A 27683-nucleotide genomic window follows, 5' to 3' on the forward strand; every position below is an offset into this window, starting at 1 on the left:
CTTCCTAATTAAAAGCAGATTATGACGGGTAGTCATGTCCTGGTCATGTATTTTTCCCTAATAAAGATCAATCTTCACCTTAACTGAGCCGTCTGTTGCCTTTTTTGCATCTACAATAACATACCTGATAACATACCTTTCGAATATCAAAATAATCTCCTTCTTTCTGGTCCCCTCGAAGCACAAGTACTACACCAGAGCAGAGACCACAAATGCCCTCATCACTATTATTGAGTTCATTGTTAACTATTAACTATCCTGCGCCCACCTATGTAAAAGAAGTGTGTCTACTCATTTTACTTTTTATCCAACACCAGAGGTTTCCCACTTTGCTTTCTCTCATCTCCCTGATCTGTCACCCATAGAACCCTTTCTGCCTCCTCCTTTGACTGTGATGTCTAATATAAGGTGCAAAATTACCATTCTCTGGAGCATTTTCTCAATCTGTTGAGATTTTGCTTCCTGGCAATTGTCATCAGTTTAGCTCAAATAAACTCATAAAAAAATTCTCTACAGGTTTGAGCATTTCTTATGTTGATACTGCTTAAGAAATAGGGTGCCTGAATGGACTTATATGGACAAGCTACAGGAATCCAGTAAAGAGCAGGCTAACTTCTCCAGGGCTGTGCTTGGGGCAGCCTCACCTGATCTTTCGCCCTGTGCTGAGTGGACTCTGTTGCCTGACTTGACCAGGAGTTTGGTGGGTCCCTGGCTTCAGAACAGTGCTTCATCTTCCTGGGGCCCCTGTTTTCTGCAGGGTTTAGAGGTGAGATACAGGCCTGAGAGCAGGGCCTGCCTGTTTACTAAGACATGTTTGTGTGTGGGACAGAACCAAATTTGAGGTTTTACAGCAACATATCACCTGGTTGTGAGGTCAAAGGGACACATACAAACCTGAATAAAAACCTGACAGTTGCTGGTCAAGATGATTTAGCAACAATATCTTTAACCTGAACTTTCCACAATAACAGTAGGTATCATTTAGTGAACAAGTTTTCTGTGCCACGGTTTGATCTAAACCCTGGATGTGCATAATCTCATGTAGTCCTTTAAGCCTGCAGAGGTAGGCAATCCATTTACAGATGAGGGAAATTATGCTCTGAGAAGGTGTCTGAGCTAGTCAGTGGCACATCTGGGATATAAACCTATGTGAGTGGGCTCCTGAGTGTCCAAACTAACGCCTCCAGTCTCCATGATGCTCCCTGATGCATGGTAAGCCCAAGTCAACCTCTGGTTCCGTTTATGTGAATAAATGTTCTCGGAAAGATTAAATCATGAAGTAGAAGAGGGGTGGAAGCTTGAATCTGACTTTAGTAGGCAGGAAAAACAAGGACACAGTGGGTGCTCCCCTACTGGGAGGTGAATAAGGCAGATTGGGGGAGTGGGAGTCATATTCCATGCTCGGCGGACTGTGCAGTACTCCATGGCGTCATTCGCTCAGAATAGAAGCCTTTTAGAATTAAGGATAGTCTTAATTTGCTCTTTTGGGGGGGTTCATTTACATAATGTTAGAATGCAAAGAAAATTTAAACACAAAATTCACTGCCAATTTAGCATTTAAGTTCTTATTTAAATAACCACTGAAAGGGAGAGGGTTCCCACCTGGCCCTCAGTATAGGTTGCTGGGAAGTCTCGCTCTGGCATTGTTTCAAACCCCAGATGAGAAGGTATTTGCCTCTGAGTAGATCTGTTGGTATGATCCAAACCCTAATCACTGTTTTAGTAATTTATTTGGTGTGAAGGATTTAGTATAATTTGTTAAGTGCTCTGAGAGAATGTATTCCTTCATTCATGACCTCTTTAAAAGCACTTGCAGTTGTGAGTCTGGTGGGATGATCATTTGAACAGGTGTTAATTCAGCTGATGACATGATGTACAGTTTTGTGTGATGGATTTGGAAACGGCGGACAGTGAGAGAGACGATTTGCTGTGCCCTGTGAAAGATCCCATGCACAGTCCACAGATGCCGTCAGGTGCTGCAGCAGGGAGCAGATGAAGCAGCGATGTGGAGAATGTGGCTGATGGAATAGCCCCCCTCCCCCACTGAAAACCACAGCTCCAAAGGTCTCATTCTGCACAAAGTTCTCCCCGTCTCACCTTCCTTAAACCCATGAGCATCCTTTTTTTTTTTTTTTTTAAATAACAGAGCTCTTTCTGTTAAAAGGTAACCTGGGGCATATTATAAATGCTCCCCAGACAGGAGCGAGGGGAAATATTTCTACAGAAAGAAAGGTGAAAGCAAAGAAAAACTCTGGTCGGATACAGCTTAAAGCTTCATTGGCTTGTGACTGGTTTTGCTTAGGTTTTGGTTTGTTCAGGTAGGCCTCCATGCATTAGAGCCACTTCAGTCTAATGGCCTCCTTGTTTAATTAATTTAACACTGTATTCACATATTCCTGCTATTTTTGTTTATCCCCAACCCACTGTGGGTTCTTAGTTTCACACAGAAAAGGGTTCAGATGGGAGTCAGCATAGAGTTTACAGTGAAAGAGTTTATTAGTAAAGCAGTGGGACAGAGTGGCTACTCAACAGACAGCGCATCCAGTGGAATTTACTCCTTTTATTGAGGCTTATTTAATCAAGGGGTAGGATAGTCAATAAGCAGGAGGAATATTCAGGACTTTTCCAGGAGGGAGGGGTGGACTTCTTGAAAGAGCCCGGAGGCCACGTTGAGTCCTTATATATGCTCTCCCTTTCTGATTATGAGAGTGGGGCATGTTGTTTTAATATATTACAATGAGTGTAAAATGAACCTAGGAGCTACCAAAAGGTGAAATTAGTTGCCATGTTGGACCAAGTAGGTTCTAAGCCATAAATCTGTTGGGGATTGGTTCACGATAGTCCTTGTTGTCCTTATTGGTTACAGCTGCCACAGACCCTCAGAATGACTCACTTCTTGGCCAGGCTGACTCACGCGATGCTGACAGGACCTCAGCTGTCCTCCTAGCATCCTTTGAAGTAAACACTAGGATAGGAAGTTGTCTTCCAGGAGCAGTAATTCAAAAGTGTTCTTCCTTACAGAACTAACTGCCAATGGATGTGAGTAGCAGAGGTGGGGGTAATTCTCCCCCCTGCCCAAGCTGTTTATTTCAATTCAACAGGATATAATCTATTAAGCGCAAGACAGGGAAATAGATCCAAAAACCTAATTATAAATTAGAAAAGGAAGTAGAGAAGATGGTGGAGGACTGAGTGGAAGCTACACTGACACTCTCCTGAGACTAATCTGGATTTACAACTAAAACACAGAAAAACCATCTTGAAAACCAACTGAAGACCAGCTGGAGAGCACCCTCATAACCAAGGAGGAAAAGTGGAGACCACACAGAGACTGGTAGGAAGTGGGGACATGAGAGGGCTGACCGGGCTCCCACAGGCAGCAGCTGAAGGTCTGGAGGGAGATCTCAGCTGTGGGGGTTCCCACTGAAGACTTTGGTGCCTAAACCCCAGGCTGGGCTCCCTGGCCCAGAACACCAGAACTGAGAAAGGTGTCCACATAACATCTGGCTGTGAAAAGCAACAGGGTTTGTGCCTGCCAGGGAGAGATGGCTGGAAATGCAGGCACCCTCTTAAAGAGCCAACGCACGAAGTTTCCTGTGCAGCCACTCACCTTGGGCTCCAGCAGAGGGGGAGTGGACTGGAGCTGTGTGGGGGAGTCTGGGGTTCTGGGCTCTGGAGAATGAGATGAGGGGACAGCCATCTCGATTCCTGTGCACAGCCATTCCCCTAGACTGTGGAGGACATCTTTCTTGGGTGGCCAATTTTCGGCTTTTGCCTGAGGGGAGAAGCAATTGCCCCACCCTGCTGGAAAGCCTCTTGCCCTGCCCAGAGGAGTTTCTACAGCCTGAGGCTTGTTAAGAGCCTGCTAACAACCATCTGGCCCCACCCTGTGGAGCTTCTAAAGCCTGAGGCTCATTAAGAGAATCAGATTAATCAGCCTGCAGGCAGAGGCAGGCCTGAGGGTGCTTTGAGTCTTTGCCTGATCAGCTTCCGAACAGGCCTTAGAAAAGCAGACTTTGATGTGCATCTTGGTCCTGTCCAAATGCACCCAGCCCCAGCAGAGGAGACCTCAAGCCTAGGGTTGCTGAGAGTTCCAAACAGGGTACTCAGGGCCAGTCAAAAACTGCGCCTGACATTGGCCTGTACCAGAGACCCTCCAAAAAGACAGAGTTCTAGCAGATCTATCTAATACTTAGAAACAAATCCAAAAAAGTAGCCAAAATGGAGAGACCAAAAAACAAGTGCCAAATAAAAGAACAAGAGAAGTCTCCAGAAAAAGAGCTAAATGAAATGGAGATAAGCAATCTCTCAGATATAGAGTTCAGAATACTGATTGTAAGGATATTCAACAGCATGAAAAGTGATATGGAAACTATGAAAAATGACTAGTCAGAATTGAAAAATGACATAGCAGAAATAAGGATACACTGGAAGAAATAAACAGCAGATTAGAGGAAGCTGAAGATCGGATCAGTGAATTAGAAGACAAGGTAGAAAAAAATCACTCAATCAGAGACCCAAAACCAAAAACCAAAAAACAGGACAGTCTAAGGGAGCTGTGGGACAGTATGAAACGTAACAATATTCGTATTATAGGAGTGCCAGAGGAGGTTGAAAGTAAACAGGGGTTAGAGAATCTGTTTGATGAAATAATGGCAGAAAAGTTCCCTAACCTGGTCAAGGGAAAATGTCACACAAGTGCAGGAGGCACAGAGAGTCCCAAGCAAGAAGAATCCAAAGAGGCCCATGCCTAGACACATCATAATTAAAATGCCAAAAATTCAAGACAAAGAGAGAATCTTCAAGGCAGCAAGAGAAAAGCAAGCTGTTACCTACAAAGGAGCCCCCATAAGGCTGTCAGCTGACTTCTCATCAGAAACTCTACAGGCCAGAAGGGAATGGCATGAAGTATTCAAGGTAATGCAAAACAAGGATCTGAAACCAAGACTACTCTATCCAGCAAGATTGTCAATCAAGATAGATAGTGAAATAAAGAGCTACCCAGATGAAAAAAGGCTAAAGGAGTTTATCACTACAAAATGTTAAAGGGACTGCTGTAATTAGAAGTAGAAATAAAGAGAGTGAGAAACATAGGCATAAGAAACAAAATGGCAGTAGATAAGTATCTTTCAAGAATAACCTTAAATGTAAATGGATTAAATGCCCCAATAAAAAGATATAGGGTGGCTGAATGGATAAGAAAACATGACCCAAATATATGCTGTCTACACGAGACCCACCTCAGAACAGAAGATTCACACAGGATGAGAGTGAAGGGATGGAAAAAAATTTTCCATGCAAATGGAAATGAAAAAAAAAAAGCTGAGGTAGCAATACTCATCAGGCAAAACAGACTTCAAAATGAAGACCATAATGAGAGACAAGGAAGGTCATTACATAATACTAAAGGGACCAATCCAACAAGAGGATATAGCCCTGATAAACATAGATACACCCAATATAGGAGCACCTAAATTTATAAAAAGAACTTCTAGAGGACTTTAAGGGAGAGATTGACAGCAATACAGTCATACTAGGGGTCTTTAACACCCCACTGACTTTACTGGATAGATCTTCCAGACAAAAAATCAACAAGGAAACAGTGACCCTAAATGACACACTAGATCAGATGGATTTAATTGACATTTACAGAACATTCTACCGCAAAGCTCAGAATATGCATTCTTCTCAAATGCACATGGGACATTCTCAAAGATAAACCACACATTAGGATACAAAACAAGTCTCTACAAGTTCAAGAAGACTGAAATCATATCAAGTATCTTCTTGGACCACAGTGGCATGAAATTAGAAATCAACTACAATAAAAATGCTAAAAAACATTCAAACACATGGAGGCTAAAAAACATGTATTTAAACAATGAATGAGTTACCAAAGGGATTAAGAAAGAAATAAAAAACTTCCTGGAAACAAATGAAAATGAACACAAAACAACTCTAAATCTATGGTACACAATGAAAGCAGTCCTGAGAGGGAAGTTTATAGTACTACAAGCCTACCTCAAAAACAAGAAAAACTTCTAATAGAATATCTAACCCTACAACTTAAAAACTTAGAGAACAAGAAAAGCCCAGAGTAAGTAGAAGGAAAGAAATAAAGATCAGAGCAGAAATAAATGACATAGAGACTAAAAAAAAAAAAAAGACAAAAAGACAAGGAAGTAGGTACCAAAATATTTGCTATTAATGGAAGTCAGGACAGGATCATATCAAGACAGACATAAATCAAGGTTACAGGGGCTGTGGCATTGTTGAAGGGAATCCGGGCAGAATCAAGACAATGGCGGCCAGAGGGGGCAGCATTTTTAATCTGTTTTTCCTAGTGCAGAAAAATGTAAGGAGAAAAAAAATATCCTAAGTCCCTTGAGAATGTACTGCAGAGATGGGCCAAAAACCAGCCTGCTCATCTACTTTCCCAGTTTTAACATCCCCAAGAGCACTTTGGAGCACCTGTTGAACTAAAGCATCACTCTAATTGAGTCGTGTCCAACCTGCCTGGGGGTGCCTCTTGGCACTCTAGTGCCCAAAGATGTGCTCTGCCAGTTACTATCTGGCAAAGGCTCACAGGGGAGGATTCATAAGCCTTTGATATGTAATTTTTCAGGGGCTTTCAAAGAATCCTAGTCTATATTCATAGGGAAGGAGATAACTTCCTAGTGACCTTTAGCAAAACATTGTCTGACTTCAGGGCATTTTGTCCTGGTATCTACATAACAATAACAAACTGGTCAGGTTGTTGCTTCATACACAAAGGCCTAAATACTGTACTTTGTTATAAAAGTTCAAGAAGTTGGGTTCTGAGAAGTTAAGGCAAGACACCCAGGTTAAGCAGTGGAACCAGCCTGTGATCCTTCACAGTTATGGCACCAAAAAACCTCATTTGAAAATTTGAAACAAAATCCCTCATTAAATTTGTCTTCTGGAAAAGTATAGAAAACAGGATTTGACTCATGAGCTCTGCAACATTACTCTCCACTTGAGCATCTAGGCACCTGGGGCAGGGACAGTGTTGGTTTAGGAGGGTTAAAGCAGGGCAAAACTCTGAAAGAAGGGAGGACTTGGGCAACCTGTCTTCCTGCCCTGGCTCTTACTGCCCCACCGCACCCAGGACCTGAAATACCAGCTCCTCTCCTCTCTTCCTAAGAGAGGTATCAGGTGTTGTAGAAAAAGTCAGGGAACCTGGTTTGACTCTAATCCTCACCAAACTGCGTGACTTTGGGCAAGTCATGCAATCTTCCTTTTTAAACCTTAATTCTCAAAATTTTAAAATAGAGGTGTCAATAATGCTTGCTTTAGCCCACTTCAGAGGCTTGCTGTGAGCTGAAATCTGGTAGACAATGCAGTTACAATGTTATGCAAATGTAAATCACTGATGTGCAAAAGTACTATTTCTAGAACCTCCTCTTTGAAATTCAAGAGTGAGATTATAAATTGCTTACTCTAAATTCTGGGTGCATACGTATTTTAAAACTCATAAATTATCCTGGACTTTGCCTTAACTAAAGGGATTTTTGGCAATAGCAGGAGGAAGAGCTATTTCTCTGGGGCAGGAGGACATTTCTTTCTTACCCTGGCTAGTGAGATGGATGGGAGTTACTTGATTAAGGTGATGTAGAAGAGGAACTCAAGTTCACCAATCCTTGTTGGGAGGTCCCTTTCCTGCTTCAACGGCTCAGAGGTCTGGTTGTGACTCAGAGTCCAGCTTTGAAAGGAGTGGTGTAGGGCAATGTGGTAAGAAAAGTTCTGAAATTCAACTCATTGGCCCTTTAACCACTCCCCTACCCACATCACAAGGCAACTGGGGGTGTAACCCCAGCCCCCATCATTCATGTCCATACATTCTATGAATATCACTGAGCACCCATCATATGCCAGGATTATGCTGGGCACTGGGACCATAGACCTGGGGTACAACCCTGGTGTTGCCCTCCTGCTGCCTGTAGTTTAAGAGGAAGATGAGGCTAAATAAGTAATGTGACCAGAGGGTATCAGAGAAGGCAGGGCACTCAAAGCCTTAAAGGCAGCGGATGTCAGCTAGGCCAGGTGAAGTAGGAGGCCGCTTGGAACCTGCAGGAGGAATAGAATTCAGACCAGGGACTGGGGGAGAGTGAGCAGACAGGTCCTAGCATTTGGGAAGTCCATGAGAGGAGTGAGAACAGAAAAAAGTCCAGTTAGGCTTTTCAGATTTTTCTCCCCTTCTCTTCATGGTTGGTCTTGTTGCTATTTTAAACATGCCTCTATCTGTATAAAAATGTGGCACACTGTGACCCCTGGGTGATTTTTTCCCTAGCCTCATCTCCAGCCCTAGCTCAGAAAGGCCTAGGATGAGCAGAAGGTCAGAAGGCAGTTTGAAGTCCGACAATACGCTCAAGGCTTTTTTATACACAGCTGTGAGTCTAGTACTACATTCCTATGCATGCTGATTTTCCTCACGATGCTGGGCAGCATCAGGAGCAAAGCCAAGAAGGTTGGGGTAGAGGGGAACGGTAGACTGCCTTGCCTTCTCTCTGTCTTCATTCCCACCCCAACTTGAATGTTATTTTGGAGGAAGTGGAGGTTTGTTTACACCTCAGTGATCTGGTTTTGAAGCTAGGAGGAACACCCTGTTCAGTTGCACAATTCAACTCTGACCTCTGCCCTGGGAGGCCTCTTTTGTGGCTGCTCCCATCTCGTGCCCAGGATGGGGGCCCTGATGGGGGTGGGGAATGATCAGGGTTACAAGGTCTCTTCATTTTACAAAGGAAGAAACCAATGCTCAGAGATAACCAGGACAAAAATCACGCAGTAACTTGGTTGCAAAGCCAGGACTGGAATTCATGCCTCTGATGCCAGCTGTACACAGTACTAAATGGGGCTTTCACAATTTGCACAGTGATTTTAGTTTATGTGCATTTTCTCATTTGATACTCTCAGTAATTCTGTGAGATAGGTAGGGATTAAGATCCTTATTTTGCAGATGAAAAAACTGAAACTCAGAGAGCTTATTTGGCCAAGTCCCCAAAGTTAGAAAGGGGACCTTCTGATCTAAGAGTCAGTGTGCTTTCCACCGGACCATGTGGACGTAAGGCACACATAGTCTGGGGTTCCCAGATTATCTACCTGAGAGTGGCATGGAGTGTAGACAATTAAAGGGGAAGGCTTTCAGGGGTCCATTAACCATGTTTGAGCATTCTTGCCAGTTCTCCAGCATTTAAGTTGCAAATCAAAATCAAAATCAGCAAGTAGCTGGCCCTGCCCTACTAATCCTTCCCTGAAAATTGCCATCTGAACCTCAAGTCAGCAGTTTATGTGGGAAAAGCAGCTCCCTATCTTCCAATCCACACTTCAGGGACATGTGTTTTCTGCAGGGCCTCTGACACTTGCTTTTGTAGAGAAGGTTCTCATTAAATATATGTTGAAAAAAATAACAATAATTGAATCCTCTAAGGTGTTCTGGCTCTAGCCACATTCCTCTCATTTTCCCTTGGTGTCACATGGAGGGTACAGGTGTCTTTGCTACTGGTCTCGGGAGACCACAGGGTGGTCCACTCTTGGTAAGGTGGCGCTGACAAGACAGCTCTGGTCTAGATGGGAAGGAGGAGGTGGCAGTGTTTCAGTGGCTTTCCCAGGGGATAAGCCATCTGCTTGGAGGGGAGAACTAGGTGGTTCTGAAATTATGCTGAGATGGAGACAAAAACTGGGGAAGAAAAGCTGGGGTGGGAGGAGGTGGGGACTGCAGAACCTTAGGCCAGGTCCCCAGCATATTAGGCATGGGGTTGGGGGAGTGGTAGAAAGCTGAATTTAGGGCGGTGAGGAAAGGCTGTCCCCCCTTTGGAGGTTGTCACTGGTGGTGCTGGGTAGGGGAAGGCGGCTCTGCTAGAGAGAGAAGGGTTAGGAGTCAAGCTACTGTGGTTCATTGAGCATGCGCAGCATTTTGGGAGCACTGAACTGACCAGGCCCTCCTTCGTCTGAACCAAGGGCTTGTATGCTGCTATAGAAGTCGTCTCTCCTTCAGCCCTGCTCCTTCTGTCTTATCACGACCCACGATCCAAGTCCAGAGCACAGCGAAGCACAAAATGAAATAGAGGAGACCACAGTGGATAGGCCTTGGCTGCTCCCACAAACTCGCCAAAATTATTTACCTTGGCTGTGCCTCAGCAGCTCCAACCGCAGAGGTTTTGTGTCCGGTGGTTCAGAGGGTCTGGATCTTCAAGCTGAATTTAGGGTTAATTGAAAGTGTGTCGTCCCACTCCCCGGTGTGTGCCCCTCGGGCCTCCAGCGCTCCTGGCTGCAGGCTGTACCTGCCCACTTGCCGCCCAGGTCAGCGGCTCTGCTAGTGCGCCCTGGGGGGATCCCAAGCAAGCCACTGTGCTGGGGCCCTGCGTGTGGCTCTGGCCACTTCAAGTACATTTTGGGGCCCAGGGTGGTTGACACTCTGAGTTTCACGACGGGGGCAGCTTCATCTGGACTCCCGTGTGCCCTCCGTGTTCCCCGAGCTCGTTTTCTCCGGCCACAGCTGTCCGTTGGTGGTGGGGATGCGGCCGGGGGCTGTGGGGGGCGGCGGCGGGCTGTGCACCCGGGAGGGAGGCCGGTCACCGCCGGGACAGCCTCCGCGCGACCCGGGCGGCAGAGGCACCCGCCGCGGGCCGCGGGGGAGCGCGTGCCTTGGTTTCCCGTCCGCCGCAGGGGAGGGGCGGCGTCGCGCGCGGCCGCGGGCAGACACCGTGCGCGGGGGGCGCTGCGGCCTCACACGTGACGGCGCCGCCGAGCGCCGCGCGGGGCACGGAGGCGGCGGGCGCGGCGGGCGCGGGGCGGGGGCGCGGGCGGCCTGGGCCCGTCCGCCTCGCGCTGCGCATTCTCTCCTGGCGGCGGCGCCACCTGCTGAAGCGCTCGCCGAACATGGCGACGCGGAGCAGCAGGAGGGAGCCGCGACTCCCCGTCCTCCTCGCCCTGGTCGCCCTGCTGCCGCCCGGGGCTCTCGGCGCGGGCTGGACGCCGGTGCGGCTGGGCGGCCGCGCGCCCTCGCCCCAGGACCGCGGCTTCCTCGTGGTGCAGGGCGACCCGCGCGAGGCGCCGCTGCGGGCGCGCGGGGACCCCCAGGGGGTGGGCGAGAAGCCGCGCCGGCGGCCACGGAGCGCCGCGCTGCAGCCAGAGCCCATCGAGGTGTACGGACAGGTGAGCGCTCGCACCCCGCCTTCCAGCCGCCCCCGCCCGCAGTTCCTCGCCCCGCATCCATCCTTTGCAGGGCCCCCGCGGTGCAGGCGCCGCCGGAGGCTTCCTTGCATCCCCCCCCCCCCCCCCCAGCCGGGGCAGCAGAACTGCGCGCGCCCCCCGCCGCCTGTGGGTTTTGGCAAAGGCGTTCCAGGCGACCCTCGGGCGCAGCGCACGTCTCGGGCGAGCGCCGCAGGGCGCAGCCCCATTTTCCGCGGGCGCGGACGGGCCTGCCGGGGCGCGCGGGCGCGGGCCGGGCGCGCGGCTGCGGGACAGCGAGGCCGGGGTTCCGCGCGTTCGCCTGACCGCCGGCGCCGCGCACACCCGAAAGCTGGCACCGAGGTGTAGCCGCGAGGGTCTGGGCGGTGTCAGCGTCCGACCCACGCCGCCGCCCCGTCAGCATAACTCACTCCATTTCGGATGGGAATATCCCTCAGGATTTGAAAGACTGGTAGAATTTGCTGAGCATTGATCTGTGAGATATTTCTATCCGGGAAATGGGTTTATTAGGTCATGAATAACATGAATTTCACTTTTATGGCCAGACTTACTGCTAGAAATTGCACACCGAGTTTGTGTGTTAGTATTAGCATTGGCAAAGTCAGTTTGTCCGTGTGATTGTTTCATGAGGCTCCCAAGCCTGAGGTTAATTAAGGTGGACATCAGCAAAACTAGCCCGTGGGGGAGAAAAAAGTGGGACCAGTGGAGGTGGTCAACTCCACCATTTCTACAGTCAGAACGTTCCCTTTTAAAATAAAAATGAGTTTTGCTTCTCTTCACTGATTTTTCTTTAGCCATTTCTTCAGGAAATAGAGTTAAACGTTCAGGCCTTGGAGTCAGGAAGAACCTTATAAAGGGTCTTACCCAATGGCGTCATTGAAAATTTTTAAGTTAAATTTATTGTGGTGACATTGGTTAACCCTATGGTGTCATTTTGTTGAAGAAACCAAAGCTGCGGACGGTGAAATGACTAGCCCAAGGTCACATGGGCAGGGCTGCCTGCTCTTTAACTTTGTGTCTGTATTGTCTCAGTGACCTTTGGGTGACCATACAATTGCCCTGTCTTTATATAACGCTTCTTAAGTACCTCCTTTAACTCGTACATATATTTGGCTATAAAGAGGGTAGGGATGGTGGTGAGTGGGTGTGAGCATTTGACTTGCATCTGTTGTCAGCACCTGGGGACCGTGTGTGCCTGTGGGCATGTGACTGCTGGTGGGCATGAGCGGCTGGTCCTGCCTGCTCCATCCCCTCTGTTCCCTGGTACAGACCCCTCAGGTTCTTGTTTCCCTCCCCATTCCCATATGAAACTTCCGTGTGTGTGCTGTTGAAGTCAGTAAGGCCCTCGCTCTCAACAGAGATGCCAGCATCCTGATGGGGCGGAGGAAGGGAGGCTCCCTTGTTCACTGAGTTTTCTCAGTTGGCCCAGCTCTGCTGTGAACTTCAGTCAGCTCTCTGGGGGCATGGAGTTGGGTGGGGTGGGAGACAGTCCCTTCCAGAACCCAGGTCTTCTGCAGCTATAGTTTTGGCTGAGGGAAGAGTTTTCCTGGTTTCAAAAATAGGCACACAGGTGCCATTTCTTCCTTGGGTTTGGTTTGTGAAAGCTCCTTGGGGCAAGTTAAAGATGAGCTGTGTTCTCGTTGGGAGTGACTTCAACTCTCGGCTGTTATATTCCTCAGCCAGCTGGATTGAGTTTGGTTCAGTTGAAGGATGGAGAACCAGCAGTCCAGTAAATAATGAGGAATTCCTACCAAAAGTGAGGACACAGGGGAGCGTTATTTTTTTTCCTCTGAGGCTACCTTCCTATGCCATTGTTCTCTGTAGCCCTGAGGTAATAAAAATGGGATTAATTTGATTTTTTATTGATTTCAGAGAGAGGAAGGGAAAGGGAGAGAGAGAGAGAAACATCAATAGTGAGAGAGTCATTGATTGGCTGCCTCCTGCATGGCCCCTACTGGGGATCGAGCCCGAAACCTGGGCATGTGCCCTGACTTCCGGGAGATGAACTTTGACCACCTGGTTCATAGGTTGGTGCTCAACCCCTGAGCCATGCTGGCTCGGCTGTTTGAATCTTTCAGGATTGAGTTAGATAGAAGGAAGCACTTCCTGGTACTGGGCTTTCTGCCATAAGGATTATCTGGTGCAGACCCTTCGGGTTTTGAGCATAGGAATCAGTGACTGAAGGGACTTGACCTGCCTCTGTTGGCGTTCTGGAGAAATTCACATCTATTTGGAATGACCTTTTTAGCAAGAGTGACCTTTTGCCTGTTTCCCTTAGACAGACCTGGTTTATACGTTGTCCCTGCTTGTTATGAGAAGTGCTGCCTTCACTTTTGCGTCAGGATGTGGACTATAGATTATATGGCCGTCCTGTTTCTAGTCCTAAGCCAAGTCCCACTTTGTACTCCCTCCCTTTAACTTTTATGGAATTTCACATAGTATTGCTTGAATTGAGTGTGGCTCTGTAAAGAGATGGGGCTGCAGGTGGGGGCAGGGAATATTTCATCCCTGTTTTCAGAAAACTTACAACTTGAGAAGGAGATAAAGCAGTGCAAATAAGGCATGTGACTCTCCCAAACAGGAACAAGTAAACGTGGGTGCTGTGAATCCGTCACAGCTCTACAGTGGGATGCTGGTGGGTTGTTTGATATGGGAGGGCATGGGAGATGGAGTGATAAGGGTCAGTGGCCTCCGATACTCTGCAGCTTCTGACCTACGACCATGGAGTGTGGTTGAGGATGCCTGGTAGCACAGACTAAGGCTAGAAGCAGAAGCTGCCTGGCCACCAGCTTCCAAGAGAGGAGCAAGGAGGGCTTTTGCAGGGATATCCTGCATCTGAGAAAGAGCCCTGTGTTGTAGCCAGTTCTTTTTCTCTGGCTTCACTAACCTATGGAGTTGAGCCCCTTCTTACAAAGGCCAAGTCCAAAACGGGATTCCATAATTCTTGCCACACGGCGTTTCTGTCTGATTTTGTCAGCTCCATGTCTCTGTGCCACCATGCTTGCTTTCTCCTTTGCCTGAAATGGTCTTGCCCTATTCCATTCTTCATTATTCAGGGACTGCCTCCTAGGGTTCCCAGGCTCTAGAGGGAAGAGCTCTTCTGAGCTCAGGCACAGCATTATCTGCCTTGTGTTATACTTGTTTAACTGTCTCATCTCCTTATTTGCTCCTCAAGGGCATGGATCAAGTCTTTTTCTCTTCTCTGTGTCCTGGCACTTAGGATCCCTTCAGGAATATTTGTGGACCTACTGTTCACATGGGAGAGGATAGGCCTGGAGGGTGGGAAGCACATCCAAGTTCTAGAACAGGTGTTTATAAGGAGGGCCAAGTGGAGACTGAAAGTGAGTTGGCTCACTTGATGGTGAGGGTGGTGGATAGAGGAGCCCCGTTTTCCCTGTGCTATCCTGGGGGTTACTTTGAATGATGAGCTGGGATTCTGCTGCATGGTATCCCCTCTTTTAGGGCTCTCATGATATTGTTAATGTATTGTTTTACGAAAAAATCCTTTGGAATGAAGTGCAAAGCCTAACAGGACTTACAGGTTTATTTCCCTTCCCTTCTCTCTTTATAATTCCTGCTTTTTAGAGGTCAGGGAGTATTTAGTGTCCTGATTTGAGACTCAAAATCAAGTGTCTGTTACAGCACAGGGTCCTGGGACAAAGAGCCTCCTTTGGGGGTGGCATTCTGTTTAGCTTTAGATCTCTTTGGAATAGATTCTTGCATGATACACTTGCCTGGGAAAGAATTGGTTGGTTGGTTCTGAAATTAAGATGTTTAACCTGAATGCTTCCAAAAGATGAGAAGGCAAAGCATTTACTGTTTCAAGTTGGCTTCTAAGTGGGTGAAGAGTTGCTTGGCGTGTTGGGTTGGCTCGATAAGGGATGTGACCTTGAAAACTTCCTGGTTCCATTTGGCACCTCTTATTGCATGCAGCTCAGTCTCTGGCTGCTGTTTAGTTCATTCATAGCTTGTCTTGTCTTGGGGGATGTGGAAAGAATGGGAGGAAAGGGGACAGGGATAAGAGTGAGGGAATGGAGAATTAAGGGATAAAATAAAAAGCCATTCTGGAGAACAGTTCCCTAGAGATGTAGAGCCCAGGTTTGGAGAACATCAGAATATCAAGATCATGGATATTGGTTTTAATTTGTGTTCTTTTTGAGGTGTTTTCTTTATAGGATGTGAAATGAAGTTAATGGAATTCTTAATAAAGAGCTCTGATACCTGGGGTCCAGGTCCCAACAGCAGCTAACATCCCGAAGAAAAATGATGGATGTTGTTGGAGCATGTCATTGTCATATTTTGGTTTGTTTCTCCTTAGAGATGACAACCACCTTTGTACTGACATTTCTTGATTCCAGGGTCAGATATAGATGGAGCCACCTTTGCACTGTGCACACAGGCACATTCTGATATGAAGAGCTGGTAGTCCAAAAAGTAACCTCTTTCCTTTGCTATATATTCATTTAGTCTTTTTTAAAAAACATCAGTTTACTTCCTAATTAAATTTTGCTTAGGCAAATATTAAAATGAGTTTGCACTTTTGAGCAACTGATACATGAAATGGCTGGATTAACAATACCCAGTTTGGAGTTTAGAATTTAGATGCAGATAATTGACTACAAAAAATGTATTAAAGCTGAGATATTACATTGCCCTTCCATTTTTTTAAAGATTTAGTTGTAGAAACTGAAGGACAGTGCACTCCTTTTTGGTTTGTTTCTTTGGGATTAGTATTTTTCCTAGTGGTCTGGGCTGCAGGGGTAAGGCATTCTTTTTGTTGGTGAGCACAGAACCATCCTGATGCATTGTCTAGGTACACCAACCATGATATCCATTGGCACATGGCATATTCATCCAGCCTTGCAAATGCAAAAATAAATTTCCCTCAGTTTAAAATGAGCCACAGTTAATTTTAACCCAATTTACTGGTTTATCGAGCTGTGAACCTTGTGCCTTCAAAGAAGTGGCATGGGCAGCCTTCTAGCGTTGAGGTGGCCGATGATGCTATAAATCAGAGAAAATAGGATGGGCTGCTGATAAGGTCAAGATTTGGGTTTCACTCTGTGTTATTGGGAAACCCTCGGGTTTTTTATTGTAACCTGAGGAATGCATTGTGCATTTTGGGGAGTTCTATGAGGACAGGACTTCATAGTGATCACAACTGCAATAGTGAGTTAAAATGCATGACATAATCTGTTGTCTGTGGGTAATTGTTAATAACAGTGTAACATCCATGATCATATCACTGCTACTAGCCAAGAGCTGGAAGACCCACCTTCTTGGCCTCGTGACAGATCTCCCAATATGGTTCTTTGGGTAGATCTCTCTGTGGTGAATATTCTGTATCTGGGCTGTCCAGTGTGTCCACCAGCAACATGTGGCTGCTGAGCACTTGAAATGTGGTTGGTATGACTGAAAATTGAATTTATTTTATTTCATTTAATTTTAATCAATTTAAATTTAAGTTTGAATAGCCACATGCAGCTCTTGTCTAGTGTACTAGAGTGCGTAGCTCTTATAGGTTGTGGAAGGTCTCCCCTTCCCAGTGGTAGGCTACCTCTACTTCTCCAAGGAGAGAATAGCTGTAGTAACAGGGAAGGCCTGCATTTGTTTTCACCACAAATGGGAGGGAAACAAGAGTTGAGGGGTGTAGTCTAAACCCCAGATTTTGGTGGCTTCTGACTGCCAAGCTAAGTGGCAGGAGCCAGTGGCCTTTCTCTCCTAGGTAGGAGTGCATCAGGGGGCTGTGGATGGCACATGGGTGCAGTGTCCGTCTTAAGGGTAACTGCACAGCTGCTTCCTTCCGTCAGTGACTTGGGCGAAATCTGACCTCTGATGTGGTCTTGCACCAGTGTACCCTTGTAGGTCTTTGCTGAGGTGCTGTGCAGACCCACAGGTCTGTTTCCCAGTGAAAGACGTAAACCACACTTTAACAGTGGGGCCATCTCCCCACCTCTGCCCTGTGCTTCCTGTGTTCTTGTTGACTTGCCTCCCTGTGGCCAAGCCTGTCTTTCGTCTCTGCAGCCCGAAGGCTGGAGGCTGGCATGAAGACGGCAGCACTGGCCTGCGGTCTTCGTCACTGCAGTAACCCCTCCTGCCTGCCCTGTAAGTTAGCATGCCCTGCTGTGGCTCTTCCTGGGAACATTGGGACCCTTCCTGATGATTTATCTCCAGTCCCTTGAATTAGATTAAAAACACAGCCAAGAATTCTCAGAAAGGCAGGCTGATGCGATTATATCCCATGTCTGAGTGGCAAACAAGAGCAATAAAAAGATGTGTGTTTATCAAATGCTGTTTTTTCTGTGTAGGGGCCAGTGTGCTATTTATGATCCCTCTCCATTGTTTTTTAAATGAAGAAAGTAACATTGCTTTTTAGAAAAGAGGCCAGCCTCTGGAATAGAAACCCACTTACCCAAATAACTTGTGGATCAGAGAGGAGAAGATGGCTAGGCTGATTGTTATGTGAAATAAATGTGGGTTTGAGCCAATAAGTGGGTTCTAAACTGGGATTTTCATATATTAGTTGGTACTGAGGTGGGAGCCATTCTACCTTGCTGAGCTGTGGAGCTGAATAGTGTCATGAGGAAATTTTAACCCTTAGGAAACCTCTGTGTCCAGAAAAAAATTGGGAAAAGCTGGGATGATCTCATTGAGCATGGAGGACTGGGGTTAAAAGCAAACTTGGGAGAAAATCTAGTTTAGGGACTGTCACTGGGGAGACTCAGATGGATGCCTATGAGATAAGCCATATATGAGGCAGGGGCCCAAATAGTTAAGGACCTTCTTTCTTTGTTAGTGCAGAGGATCCATGTAAGACAGTTCCAATGGGCGTGCCCTTGGGACCCATTGTAAGAAAAATGAGTGCTGGCTGCCCAAGGATCTTGGAAGAGGACCTTGCTGATGGCAGGGCGTGGGGACAGAGTGGAGGTGGGAGAGTGGCCTGTGACATGGGGACTGTTTGGAAGAGTCTTGAAATATTTTAAACCTGTGCTCAATTAATTGGTAACATGAGACTCTCTACCTGTAACTTAGCTCATCTGTATATGTTTAGTTTGCTGAAGTTCTCTCACTGCACCTCTCGTTAACTGGGCATGTGGTTTGCTGAATTTGGCAAGGTGTGCTGGTGGTGATGGGTTGCTGCAGGAATGAGGCCTTGCATCTTTAGAGGAGAATTTAACGGGTGGATGTGGAGAGTTGGATGGAGGTGAAAGGGATTGACACAGGGTGGCGGGAGTTAAACTAGGAGTCAAAGCTCAGGGTTGATGTGCCTTCTCTCACAGTCGGCAAAGAAGCCCCTGATAAGGTCAGGTCTGGACGCCTTCAGTGATGGGATGTAATGCTTTACCTTTGAGGCGAGGAAAATGCTGGAAATGAGTGTCACCGCTGCATGGGAGCCTGTGCACTGGAGGTCAGGTTTCTCCAGGTTGTGAGCCCTGCTGTGCAGCGAGGGAAGTTGGCCTGAGGGTGGCCCATGGCCGTGAGCTCTGAGTTTGGCTTGGGCGTGTGGATCTCATCTGCCCGCGCTGTCATTGCCCTCAGGTCCAACCCTGCTGATGCTCGGTTAACTTTTTATATGGAGCCATTTTGTGAAAAATGGCTTTTTTTGGTGTAAAGAATGTAACAGTAACAAAAGGAGAAATAGTGTTTTGGCATTTTGAGGTTTATGAAATATTTTTATGTATAACATCACATTGATTCTTATAATAGTCCTATACAATTGGGAAGGTAAGAATTACTATTACTCTCATTTCACAGATGAGTATCTGGAGGCTCAGGAAGGTGAAATGGTGTAGGCAAGGTTATGCAGCTAGTATATCAAAGAGACCAAGATGCAAAGCCAAGTCTTGGCTTTACTGTGGCACGTTTGCCTTGTAAATACTCCAGTGCATGCTTTGCTTTCAACCAGGGGTCTGCAGCCTTTCACTGTGAACTCTCTTTTCTCCTTTTAAAACCTGGAGATCTCATTTAATTTCACCCTCTTCTTGGTGTCCCTGGCTACACTAACTTTCTTTTAACCTTTCAAATGTGATGAGTCCTGAGTCCCTCCTTGTTCTTGGCCCTTGCTCTGTCCTTGGTGTGGTCTTGTCCTCAGTGCAGCCACTCTCTGCCCCATGCACAGCTATGCTTCTCCACCCCCGAGGTCTGCTGTCTTCCTAGTTCCTAGCTTGGAGTCTGGTATATAGTAAGTGCTCAATAAATACTTATTGAGTGAAGGAGGTGGTGATGTTGCAGAGCCAAAGAGGAGAGTGGGGAAGTAGATGTTCCAGAACTATCCTAAAGAGCTCATAAAAATGGCATTGGGTTCATAGGTGAATCCTCACTTAACATTAGTCCTGGTTCAGGTGCTCAGCAGCCAGTTAACACTGGGGGGTGGGGGCGGGGGCTTGCCATGCTCTCTGCCTGGGCCCTGGGCTTGAGGTAGTGTGCAGCACCAGTTCTAACTCTTCCTGGGGACTTAACTTCATCTGCAGGACTGGGAGGATGGTTTAGATGCTCCCTGATGTTCCTCTGACCCTGATATTTACTGCTTTTCTTGCTTACCAGTTGGTAAATGAAGGGGTGGTTATTTCCATGACAAAATTCCTTTCACAGGTTCTTTTTAATAGGGAGCCGTCCTGGAACAGCAAAATGTGCTGTTTGCTAAATGACAAAGTGGGATTCACCTGGAGGAGGTGTACATAGAGGTCCATGGTGAATAAATTCTGCACTAATATTGTAAGTCATTGAGAACAGGATTATCACCTTTGGCTAAAAAAAGAAGGCGCGTGCGTGCGTGCGTGCGTGCGTGCGTGTGTGTGTGTATTTTTTTTCCCCTAAAGAGAGCTCATGATTTTAGTTAAGGAGATTGTAGTGAAATGCCAAGTTTTTTAGCCTAAGGCCACTCTCCCTCATCTGTAAGATGGGCAGCCCAGATTTATCAGTAAGGTAGTGACTAAGTTCTGTGGTGAAGCATCTTGAGCAAATGTGAAAGTCGAATGAGTGAGTGGAGATCTCGTGAGCCAGGGCTCTGTGCATCGAGCTCCCAAACTAGATGTCAGCCCTCCTTCTGAGTGGAGAGTCCAGGGAGGATGGTGAGCTTACTAAATATAGTGAGAACACAATCTGAAAGGGGACTCAGAGGGGTGATTCACATGCCTAGCATTTAGGTCATGCAAACGATGATTGGAGAAAACCTTGTTATTCTTGGACCTCAGGAGTCTGTCTTTGGTTTCCTCGGGTCTGTCTTGTAGTTCAAGGGGTTTAGCAGCTGCCTCTGTCCCCGTGGCTGAAGGACAGGATATTTGTTTTGTACTTCACTGTCTGCAGTGCATTTTAAAGGTGCTTCTTTGTATCTCACTGACAGTGAGGCAGAGAAATGAGCCAGACTGCCGTCCTTATTCTCCTGGTCCTGTGTTCTGGGAAGAAGCTGTGAGGACTGTAGGCTGAGGTGCCGAGTACATCCTCATCTTTGGGTTTGACCAATCTGAAAGAGGTAATGGCAGAAGAAATGAGTAGAGACACTATGTGACCCGTTCCATTAAGGCTTATTCTCCTGAATAAGCCTCAATGGCAATACTGTGGTTTTATTGTAAATTTCTCATTACCAGTCAGATTTGCAACACTAGCTTTCCCCAGAAGGACTGTGTACTCGTGACAGGTAGGAAAAGATTAAAGAGGCCCAGTGGGTGCCTGGCACCTGTAGGCCTCATTGCATGTGTGATCAGTGAGTGAGAGCCTGAGCAACCAGAAGCCTCACACAAGCACTTGTCCTCCCTCTTATTTGTAACAACCCTGAGTTTGGGGCTGGGGCAGCAGCAGGTTCTTCCCCTCACCCTGAAAAGAAGCAGACCATTTAACCTCTTGGGAATGCCCGGGCATGCTGGTGGGCCGAGAGACAGCCGGATGGAGGTGTGTCAGCATGGGGGTGACTGTTGTGAGCTGGGATGGAGGTGTGTCAGTGTGGGGTGGTGACTTCCGTGAGGCGGTGGTTGGTGCTGTCTCCGAGCCTGAGGCCATCTCTCCACCAGGGGTCAGGGAGAGGCCTGGGATGCTGGGCTCTGCAGGAGCTGCTGACAGCATGGTGAAGGATGGCTTTGACCAGGACCCGCTCCTCAGCCTGCCTTCTCTGAGACTTGTTCTAGCTGTGTATTTTGGTAGTTTGAAGGATCCACAGGAGATGAAAGAAGCAAATCTTAAAAGTGGGAGTTCCTGTGTATTGGATCAGCACTTGAGAAGTATAATGTTCTTTAGAGGTCATAAATAGAGCCTTTAAAAAAAAACTGAGTTGAGTTTCACATAACATAGCCGTTTTAAAGTGCATAATTCAGTAGCATTTAGTACATTCACAATGTTGGGCAACCACCTTCTCTGTCTAGCTCTAAACCATTTCATCACTACTTTCCCACTAAGTTACTCTGACCCCCCCCACCCCTGGCAGCTACCACTATGCATTCTGTCTCTGTGGAGTTACCTGTTCTGGATATTTCATATAAATGGCATCATGCAATACAGACATTATATGTCTGACTATTTCAGTAGGATAATGTGTTTAGGTTTCCCAGACTGCTTAGATCAGTAGATCATAGAGTTTTAACAACTACCCTGCATACCCAAAGACCATTGCTCCCCACAACAAGTCGTCTATCCACTGTCATTTAAGTTCCAGGTCTTGCTAGTAAGAAGGGGAATGAACTAGATTCATTGCTCCCCAAATAAACTGCATTAGACACGTGGGGTGTATCTTTGGAAAGTACTGATTCCTGGGCTCTAGTCAGAGGGATTCTGAGTTAGTGGGTCTGATGCGATTCTGTCAGTCATGGACCAGGTGACCCCTGCGGCTTTATTTTGACTCAACCACCCACCTGTGAGTCTAGCAGAGGCCTGAAGCACCTCCCAGATGCTGGTGATTGTTTGTGGTGTGGTTTCTGTGTACAGACTTTCTGTAGTGTGTGATTTTGCTCTGTTTGCCTTCTGAGGGGAGGCCTTGGCCCCTCCCTGCTGCTTTTATAGCTCCAGTGAATTGTGTCTCATTGTCAAGCTCCAGCTATGCCCTGGGACTGGAGATTGCAGAGGGAATGTTGTGCCTACCTTGGGGTTATGGTTATAATTGACTGTGCATCGAGGTTATGTTCCTGGAAAAGCCACCCTCCTACCCCCCCCCCCCCCCCAATCTGTTTCTGGGACCTGAGTGAGCAGTGCTGATGAGAAGGATCTGAAGTCTGCAGCTGCTGAGGGGAAGGTGCAGGAGGAGCGGTTAGGACAAAGTTCCTGGGGATGGAGAAGGAATCAGACAAACCCCAAACCACCCATAAGGTGCAGGGATCTGTCAAAGTTCTACAGGTCGTCTTCATGGCTGCCCCGGGCCTCTGGTTTCCTGGTCACTTTTCATGGAGAGTCAGCTTTCACTTTTTGCTCTTTCCCCTTGGTAGGGGGCCAGGGATGGAGGCAGGGGAGAAGGAGGGGAGGAAGGTAGGCCAGAGAACAGAATGCACGTCTTTGCTGGCCTGCCTGCCGGCTCTACTGTCCTTGGTGTCTTCAGGGTGCTTGGATTCCTATGGCCGAGTCTGGGTTTGTGCTCTGGGGAGATGGGCACCTGGGCCACCTTGAGGACTAGCCGTGACGCAGCTGGCTGCAGGTGGCTTACCAGGGACTTGCTCACTACCAGGATGTGCACATGCTGACATCTTGCCAAGTGGAAGAGCTCAGCTGTTTGTGTGAGTTGCCTGGTGCCCCTCGGACAAGCCGTTTCTTGCCAGGGATTTTTTTTCTTTCCACTGGGCTGCCCTCTTACAGTCTGCGTTAGGAATAAAAGGGTCATATAGTAAAATAAAAAATAATTTTTAAAAGGTATTTCACCAAGCTCACCTTCTAGGTTTCCTTTGCCTTTGGATGCCCTTGGATGTTCTGATGTTTTTGTCCTGCCTCCGCCCCTCCCCCTGTTTTAGAATCAGTTGAAGGGCCTCATGAATCTCATGTCCTCTGAGTAGAAAGACTTCAGTAAGTTCTGTTGAGACCTCTTTCCCACTCTGGTCACTGGTGGCTTTGTAACTGGGCGGAGAGTTATTTCGTTGTTACCTGCCAGAGGGACTGTTTTGAGGTGTCCTAAGTTGACTATTGGTGGACTTTTTTATCCCAAACCCCAGATGAACTTGGGCAATTGCTCTAGATTCCAAGTCCTTTATTGTATTTATGTTTGCATAACTTCTCTGTTTATTCCTCTCTGGTTCTAAGGGTGAGGATGTTTTTGGAGGGGAGTAGATTCATAGATGCTTCCAGATTATTCCCAGAGGTGAGGGCTGGAAGGAGCAAAGGGGAGGGAAGGCCGGAGTCAGGTGTTAGCGGATGGTGGAGATTCCCTTGGCTACCTTCTCCCTGTGGCATTCTGGGTTAAATAATTGACTTATTTCTTTTTTTAAAATTATGTATTGGTTTTAAGTGTACAGCTTAGTGGTTAGACAGTCATATACTTTACATGGTGTTCCTCTTGGTATTTCCAGTATCCACCTGGCACCATTTATGGCTGTCACAATATTGCTGACTGTATTCCCTGTTACTGTTCTGTAGCTGCCACTTTGTGTTTCTAGTCCCTTCACCTGTTTCATCCAGTCCCCTCCCCTCTGGCAACCACCAGTTCTCTCCTGTACCTATGAGTCTGATTCAGTTTTGTTTGTTCATTTATTTATTCTTTAGATTCCACATATACGTGAGATCATATGGTATTTGTCTTTCTCTGACTGACTGACTTCACTTAGCATAATACTCTCTAGGTCCAAATGGTAAGATGCCATTCTTTTTATGGCTAAGTCATATTCCATAGTATGTATGTGCCACAGCTTTTTTACTCACTTGTCTACTGATGGGCACTTGGACTGCTTCCATAGCTTGACTATTGTAAATAAGTAACACTGCAGTGAACATAAGAGTGCATATATTCTTTCCAGTCAGTGTTTCGGGTTTATTGGGATAAATCCCCAGAAGTGAAGTCACTGGGTCATAAGGCTATTTATTTCTATTTTTTATTTACATTTCTCTGTTGATGCTTGCCTGGACTTATCTGAGAAGGAACATTTTGGAATTGACATATTGTCCTAAAAAATATTACAGGTCTTTTTATAAAAAAGGTCTCATTTCAAATATTTTCCAAGAGTTTGGTTCCTGGACCAAATTAGATGCATGTGGGTAAGACCCAAAGCAGAGTAGTGAAGGATTAGCTCGTCACCCTGTCAGCCAAGGCTGTGGCCCAGGTGCTTTTCTCTTCTCCCCTGAGCTATCTGAGAGCTTCTCAAGAAGTGGGCGGGAAAGTCAGATGGGGGGGGGGGTGAGAAGGGCAAGGAGGAGGAAGGCCCTGGGGGGGGAGGGATGGTTTTCTGTTGCAGACTTTTGATGGGAGACAGCTCAGAAGGCAGGTCTGCTGGGGCTGCAGTTTGCATCAGTCCTAGGGCAGGTGGTGGTGGTGCTGGTGGTGGGGTGCAGGGTGCATTGCTCAGAGCCCAGAGGCTGGGTTTCCTTCTGCAGGAGCCTGAGACAGTGAGGTCGAGGAGACCAGTAGAATAGGCTCCTCCCAGGCGTTGCTCAGCAGGAGGGGGAGCCCCTGCTCCTGATTTCAGGGCCTTTGTCCTGATTTTGAATAACATCAGCTCTCAGAAGTTCTGTTAGTGTGGTCATTTCACCCCTGTTCTAAACACGGGGTGAAATGTATGGCTCAGGTGTTCAGTGACCAGCGAAATAGGAAGAACAACAGTCATGTGGTTAGTTTTCCATAAGCAGAAACTATCTAAAAGAACTGTTCTTTATTCTGAGATTGTATGTTTCCTCAGGTTTTGGTGTTAAAATGTCCTTTGTTTTAAAAATGGCGGTGGTTATAGTGGTGGAAGTGATTGTATTGGTCAGGGAGGTTAGGGACGTAACGGGTGAGTCCCAGGAGTTCAGGTGTAAAGACATCTCCCATCTACGAGAACTGGAAAGTGAGTGGCACTGGTTAGCTGAGGTGCTCTCCTCAGGGACATGGGCTCCTTGCTCTCTCGGCTCTGCCCCCCTCTGGGATGCCAGGGTCCCAGCAGCTTTGGGATAGAAAAAAATCCAGGGCTGTGTGGGGGCTGGGACCACTGACACCTGCCCTCACATATCACCGCTGGAACTCAGCCCCAGGTTCATACCCTGCAGGGCAGCCTGGGCAGGAGTGGGCTGTGTCCTCAGGAAGTAGGAAAACAGTCTGAGAGCAGATGAGTCAGCTCCGATACAGTGGCTGCTCTGTTTTCACCTGGCAAGAAGGAAGTGGCTGTCAGTCTTCTGTGGCCTTCTAATTTATTTCCGTTTGACTGGTTTACAAAATTCAGAAGCATGGGAACTACTGCGAGCAAAAATCCAAAGGTCATTTCTTTGGAGTCCTGGAAATATTTCTTTATTTGGGACACTTCAGAACTACCTGAATAAAACTGCTGTTGAACTGATGGTTTCTCTTGCTCTTCCTTGCTGGGAGCTGAGGATGAGCAGTGTCACCTGAGGCCGGGAGACGCTCATCTGAGCCCAGGTCTGAAGGTGTGCGGTCTCTGGCTTGTGCATTTGTTGAGTGAGGAGGGTGCTTCCGTGTTTGGAGTGCATGTCCCATGTGAGTAGAAGGATGAGAGTAACCAGAGATGCATGTCACAAACCACCGAGAGCCTGAGGCTTTTTGCAATCCTGTTATATTTTAAATGGCAGCGGACTAGCGTTCCTTTTTGGGGGAACTGAGTCTGGTGGAATCTGTGTAGGGGAAAGCAGGCCACTGGGCCCAGAGCTCCAAATTTAAGAGCGCAGTCGTTTCTGAGTGAGACTGGAGGAGCAAGAGCCTTGCTTCAGAGTTTTTATGGCTATCATGCATGAGTCGTGGGTCCTAACTTCTGTGCTGGTTTTATCTCTTTTAGGTTAGTCTGAATGATTCGCACAATCAGATGGTGGTGCACTGGGCTGGAGAGAAGAGCAAGGTGATTGTGGCCTTAGCCCGAGACAGCCTGGCGTTGACGAGGCCCAGGAGCAGTGATGTAAGTATTGGTGTTTCCCTGAGCATTCCTCTGTGCTGCCAACAAGCCCTTTTGTGATTCAACAGGGTTATCATTCCAGAAAAAATACTTGGTAATTGGAGAATGGATGGGATGAATTATATACAGAGAAGAGACTCTAGAAAATAATAAATGCCTCTTATTTGTTGACCCCAGGGTTGTGCAGTCAAGTGCAAACAGATCTGTGTGATGTGTGATTACTTTTGTGAGGTGATCGCGTGTGATCTGAATGGTTGTATCTGCTCAAAAAAATGCCGAAGCTCCTTCCTGGGCAGAGCTGCGCCTGATGCGGTCTCATGGTCCTTCCATGCGCTCATTTCTCCCAACACATCACAATTGGGTGAATTGTTGAAACATATTTGCTAATGTCCTTAGTGTCCACCGTGGGCTCATACAATATGTAACAGTTAGGTGCTTTGAAGACATGAGACCAAGTGTCACATATGTGAGGGCCCGTGAGAGGCCAGGGGTAATGGGCAGGAATGAAACCTCCTCCAAGCTTACGACATTCTTTACCTGTGCAAGGACAATGGTCCCTTTCATTATTCTTGAACTATGTGGCAGAATGTCATTTTGCCACTTTTAAAGAGATCTAGGTTCAGGAAACAGTCACCTGCACCTTAATTCACCTTAACTTGAACATGGTGTTGGTACTTGGTCTCAGTGTCTGAGAGACACTCTGAAGTAGAAAGGATTCTGGAGAACTGGAGAATGAAGGCTTCCGAGCGAGGGCCATTGTCACTGGTCTTGCTCTGGATGCTGAGCAGGAAGCAGGACTCAGGGCCCAGTGTCCTGCTTCCTGGTTTTTGGAGAGAAGCTCAGAGATCTGGATTTTTATGTGAAAACTGCTGATTCTTACAAGTTGACAGCCAATGTGTAATTTTTGCATGCAGCATATAAGCCAAGTAAAACACTTGAGGGTCAGAGCTGGCCCTTGGGCCTCTGCTCCAGATCTCCCCTGGTAGGAGGAGGAGCAGCCCCCCCTTGAGTCAGGGTCTGATGTGGGGACAGGGTGAAGCTGTGGACAGCAAAACACTGTGGAGCTTTGCTTAGTCTGCACTCTGGCCAGAGAATGCCTCCTGGTGAACTTGCCAGCATTGTCACATCAGCCTAAGGACACAGTTGTCATTCTTGAGTATGGATTTGATTCTGTGAGGTCCCTCTCTGCATCCACTATCTGAGTTGGATATGCTCTGGGGTAGGTGACTGGAGGGAGCCCAGGAGCTGTTTTCTAGTTGAATCGGGGAAACTGCAGACAGGGAGGGAGAAAAGGGGCTGCGGTAATGATGCCCAGCTTTGCCCACGGCAGGTGCTGAGCAGTGGTAAGTGGGAAACCACGGGACCTGACAGCCACTTTGGGCGTGGTGGTCTGCAGCAGGGCTAGGCTTGTTTGGGGCAATGGCTTTAACCTGTTTATAAACGGGATCAGGGTTTGAAGCACAGATGGCAGTGTGT

At 47.2% G+C, this 27683-nt stretch overlaps 1 protein-coding gene across 1 annotated transcript in view; it reads left to right on the forward strand.

The window, feature by feature from the left end:
- The first annotated feature begins 10899 nt into the window (after positions 1 to 10899).
- SORL1 (sortilin related receptor 1) overlaps positions 10900 to 27683 on the forward strand; it is a 164969-nt gene continuing 148185 nt past the window's right edge. Inside the window, exons 1-2 of the mRNA XM_087828527.1 lie at positions 10900 to 11175; positions 26094 to 26210. Of these exons, the coding sequence (XP_087684653.1) occupies positions 10900 to 11175; positions 26094 to 26210 (393 nt within the window). The remainder of the gene's footprint in view (positions 11176 to 26093; positions 26211 to 27683) is intronic.

The sequence above is a fragment of the Miniopterus natalensis genome, chromosome 20 (assembly GCF_054644295.1).
Source record: "Miniopterus natalensis isolate mMinNat1 chromosome 20, mMinNat1.hap1, whole genome shotgun sequence".
Classification (NCBI taxonomy): Eukaryota; Metazoa; Chordata; class Mammalia; order Chiroptera; family Miniopteridae; genus Miniopterus; species Miniopterus natalensis.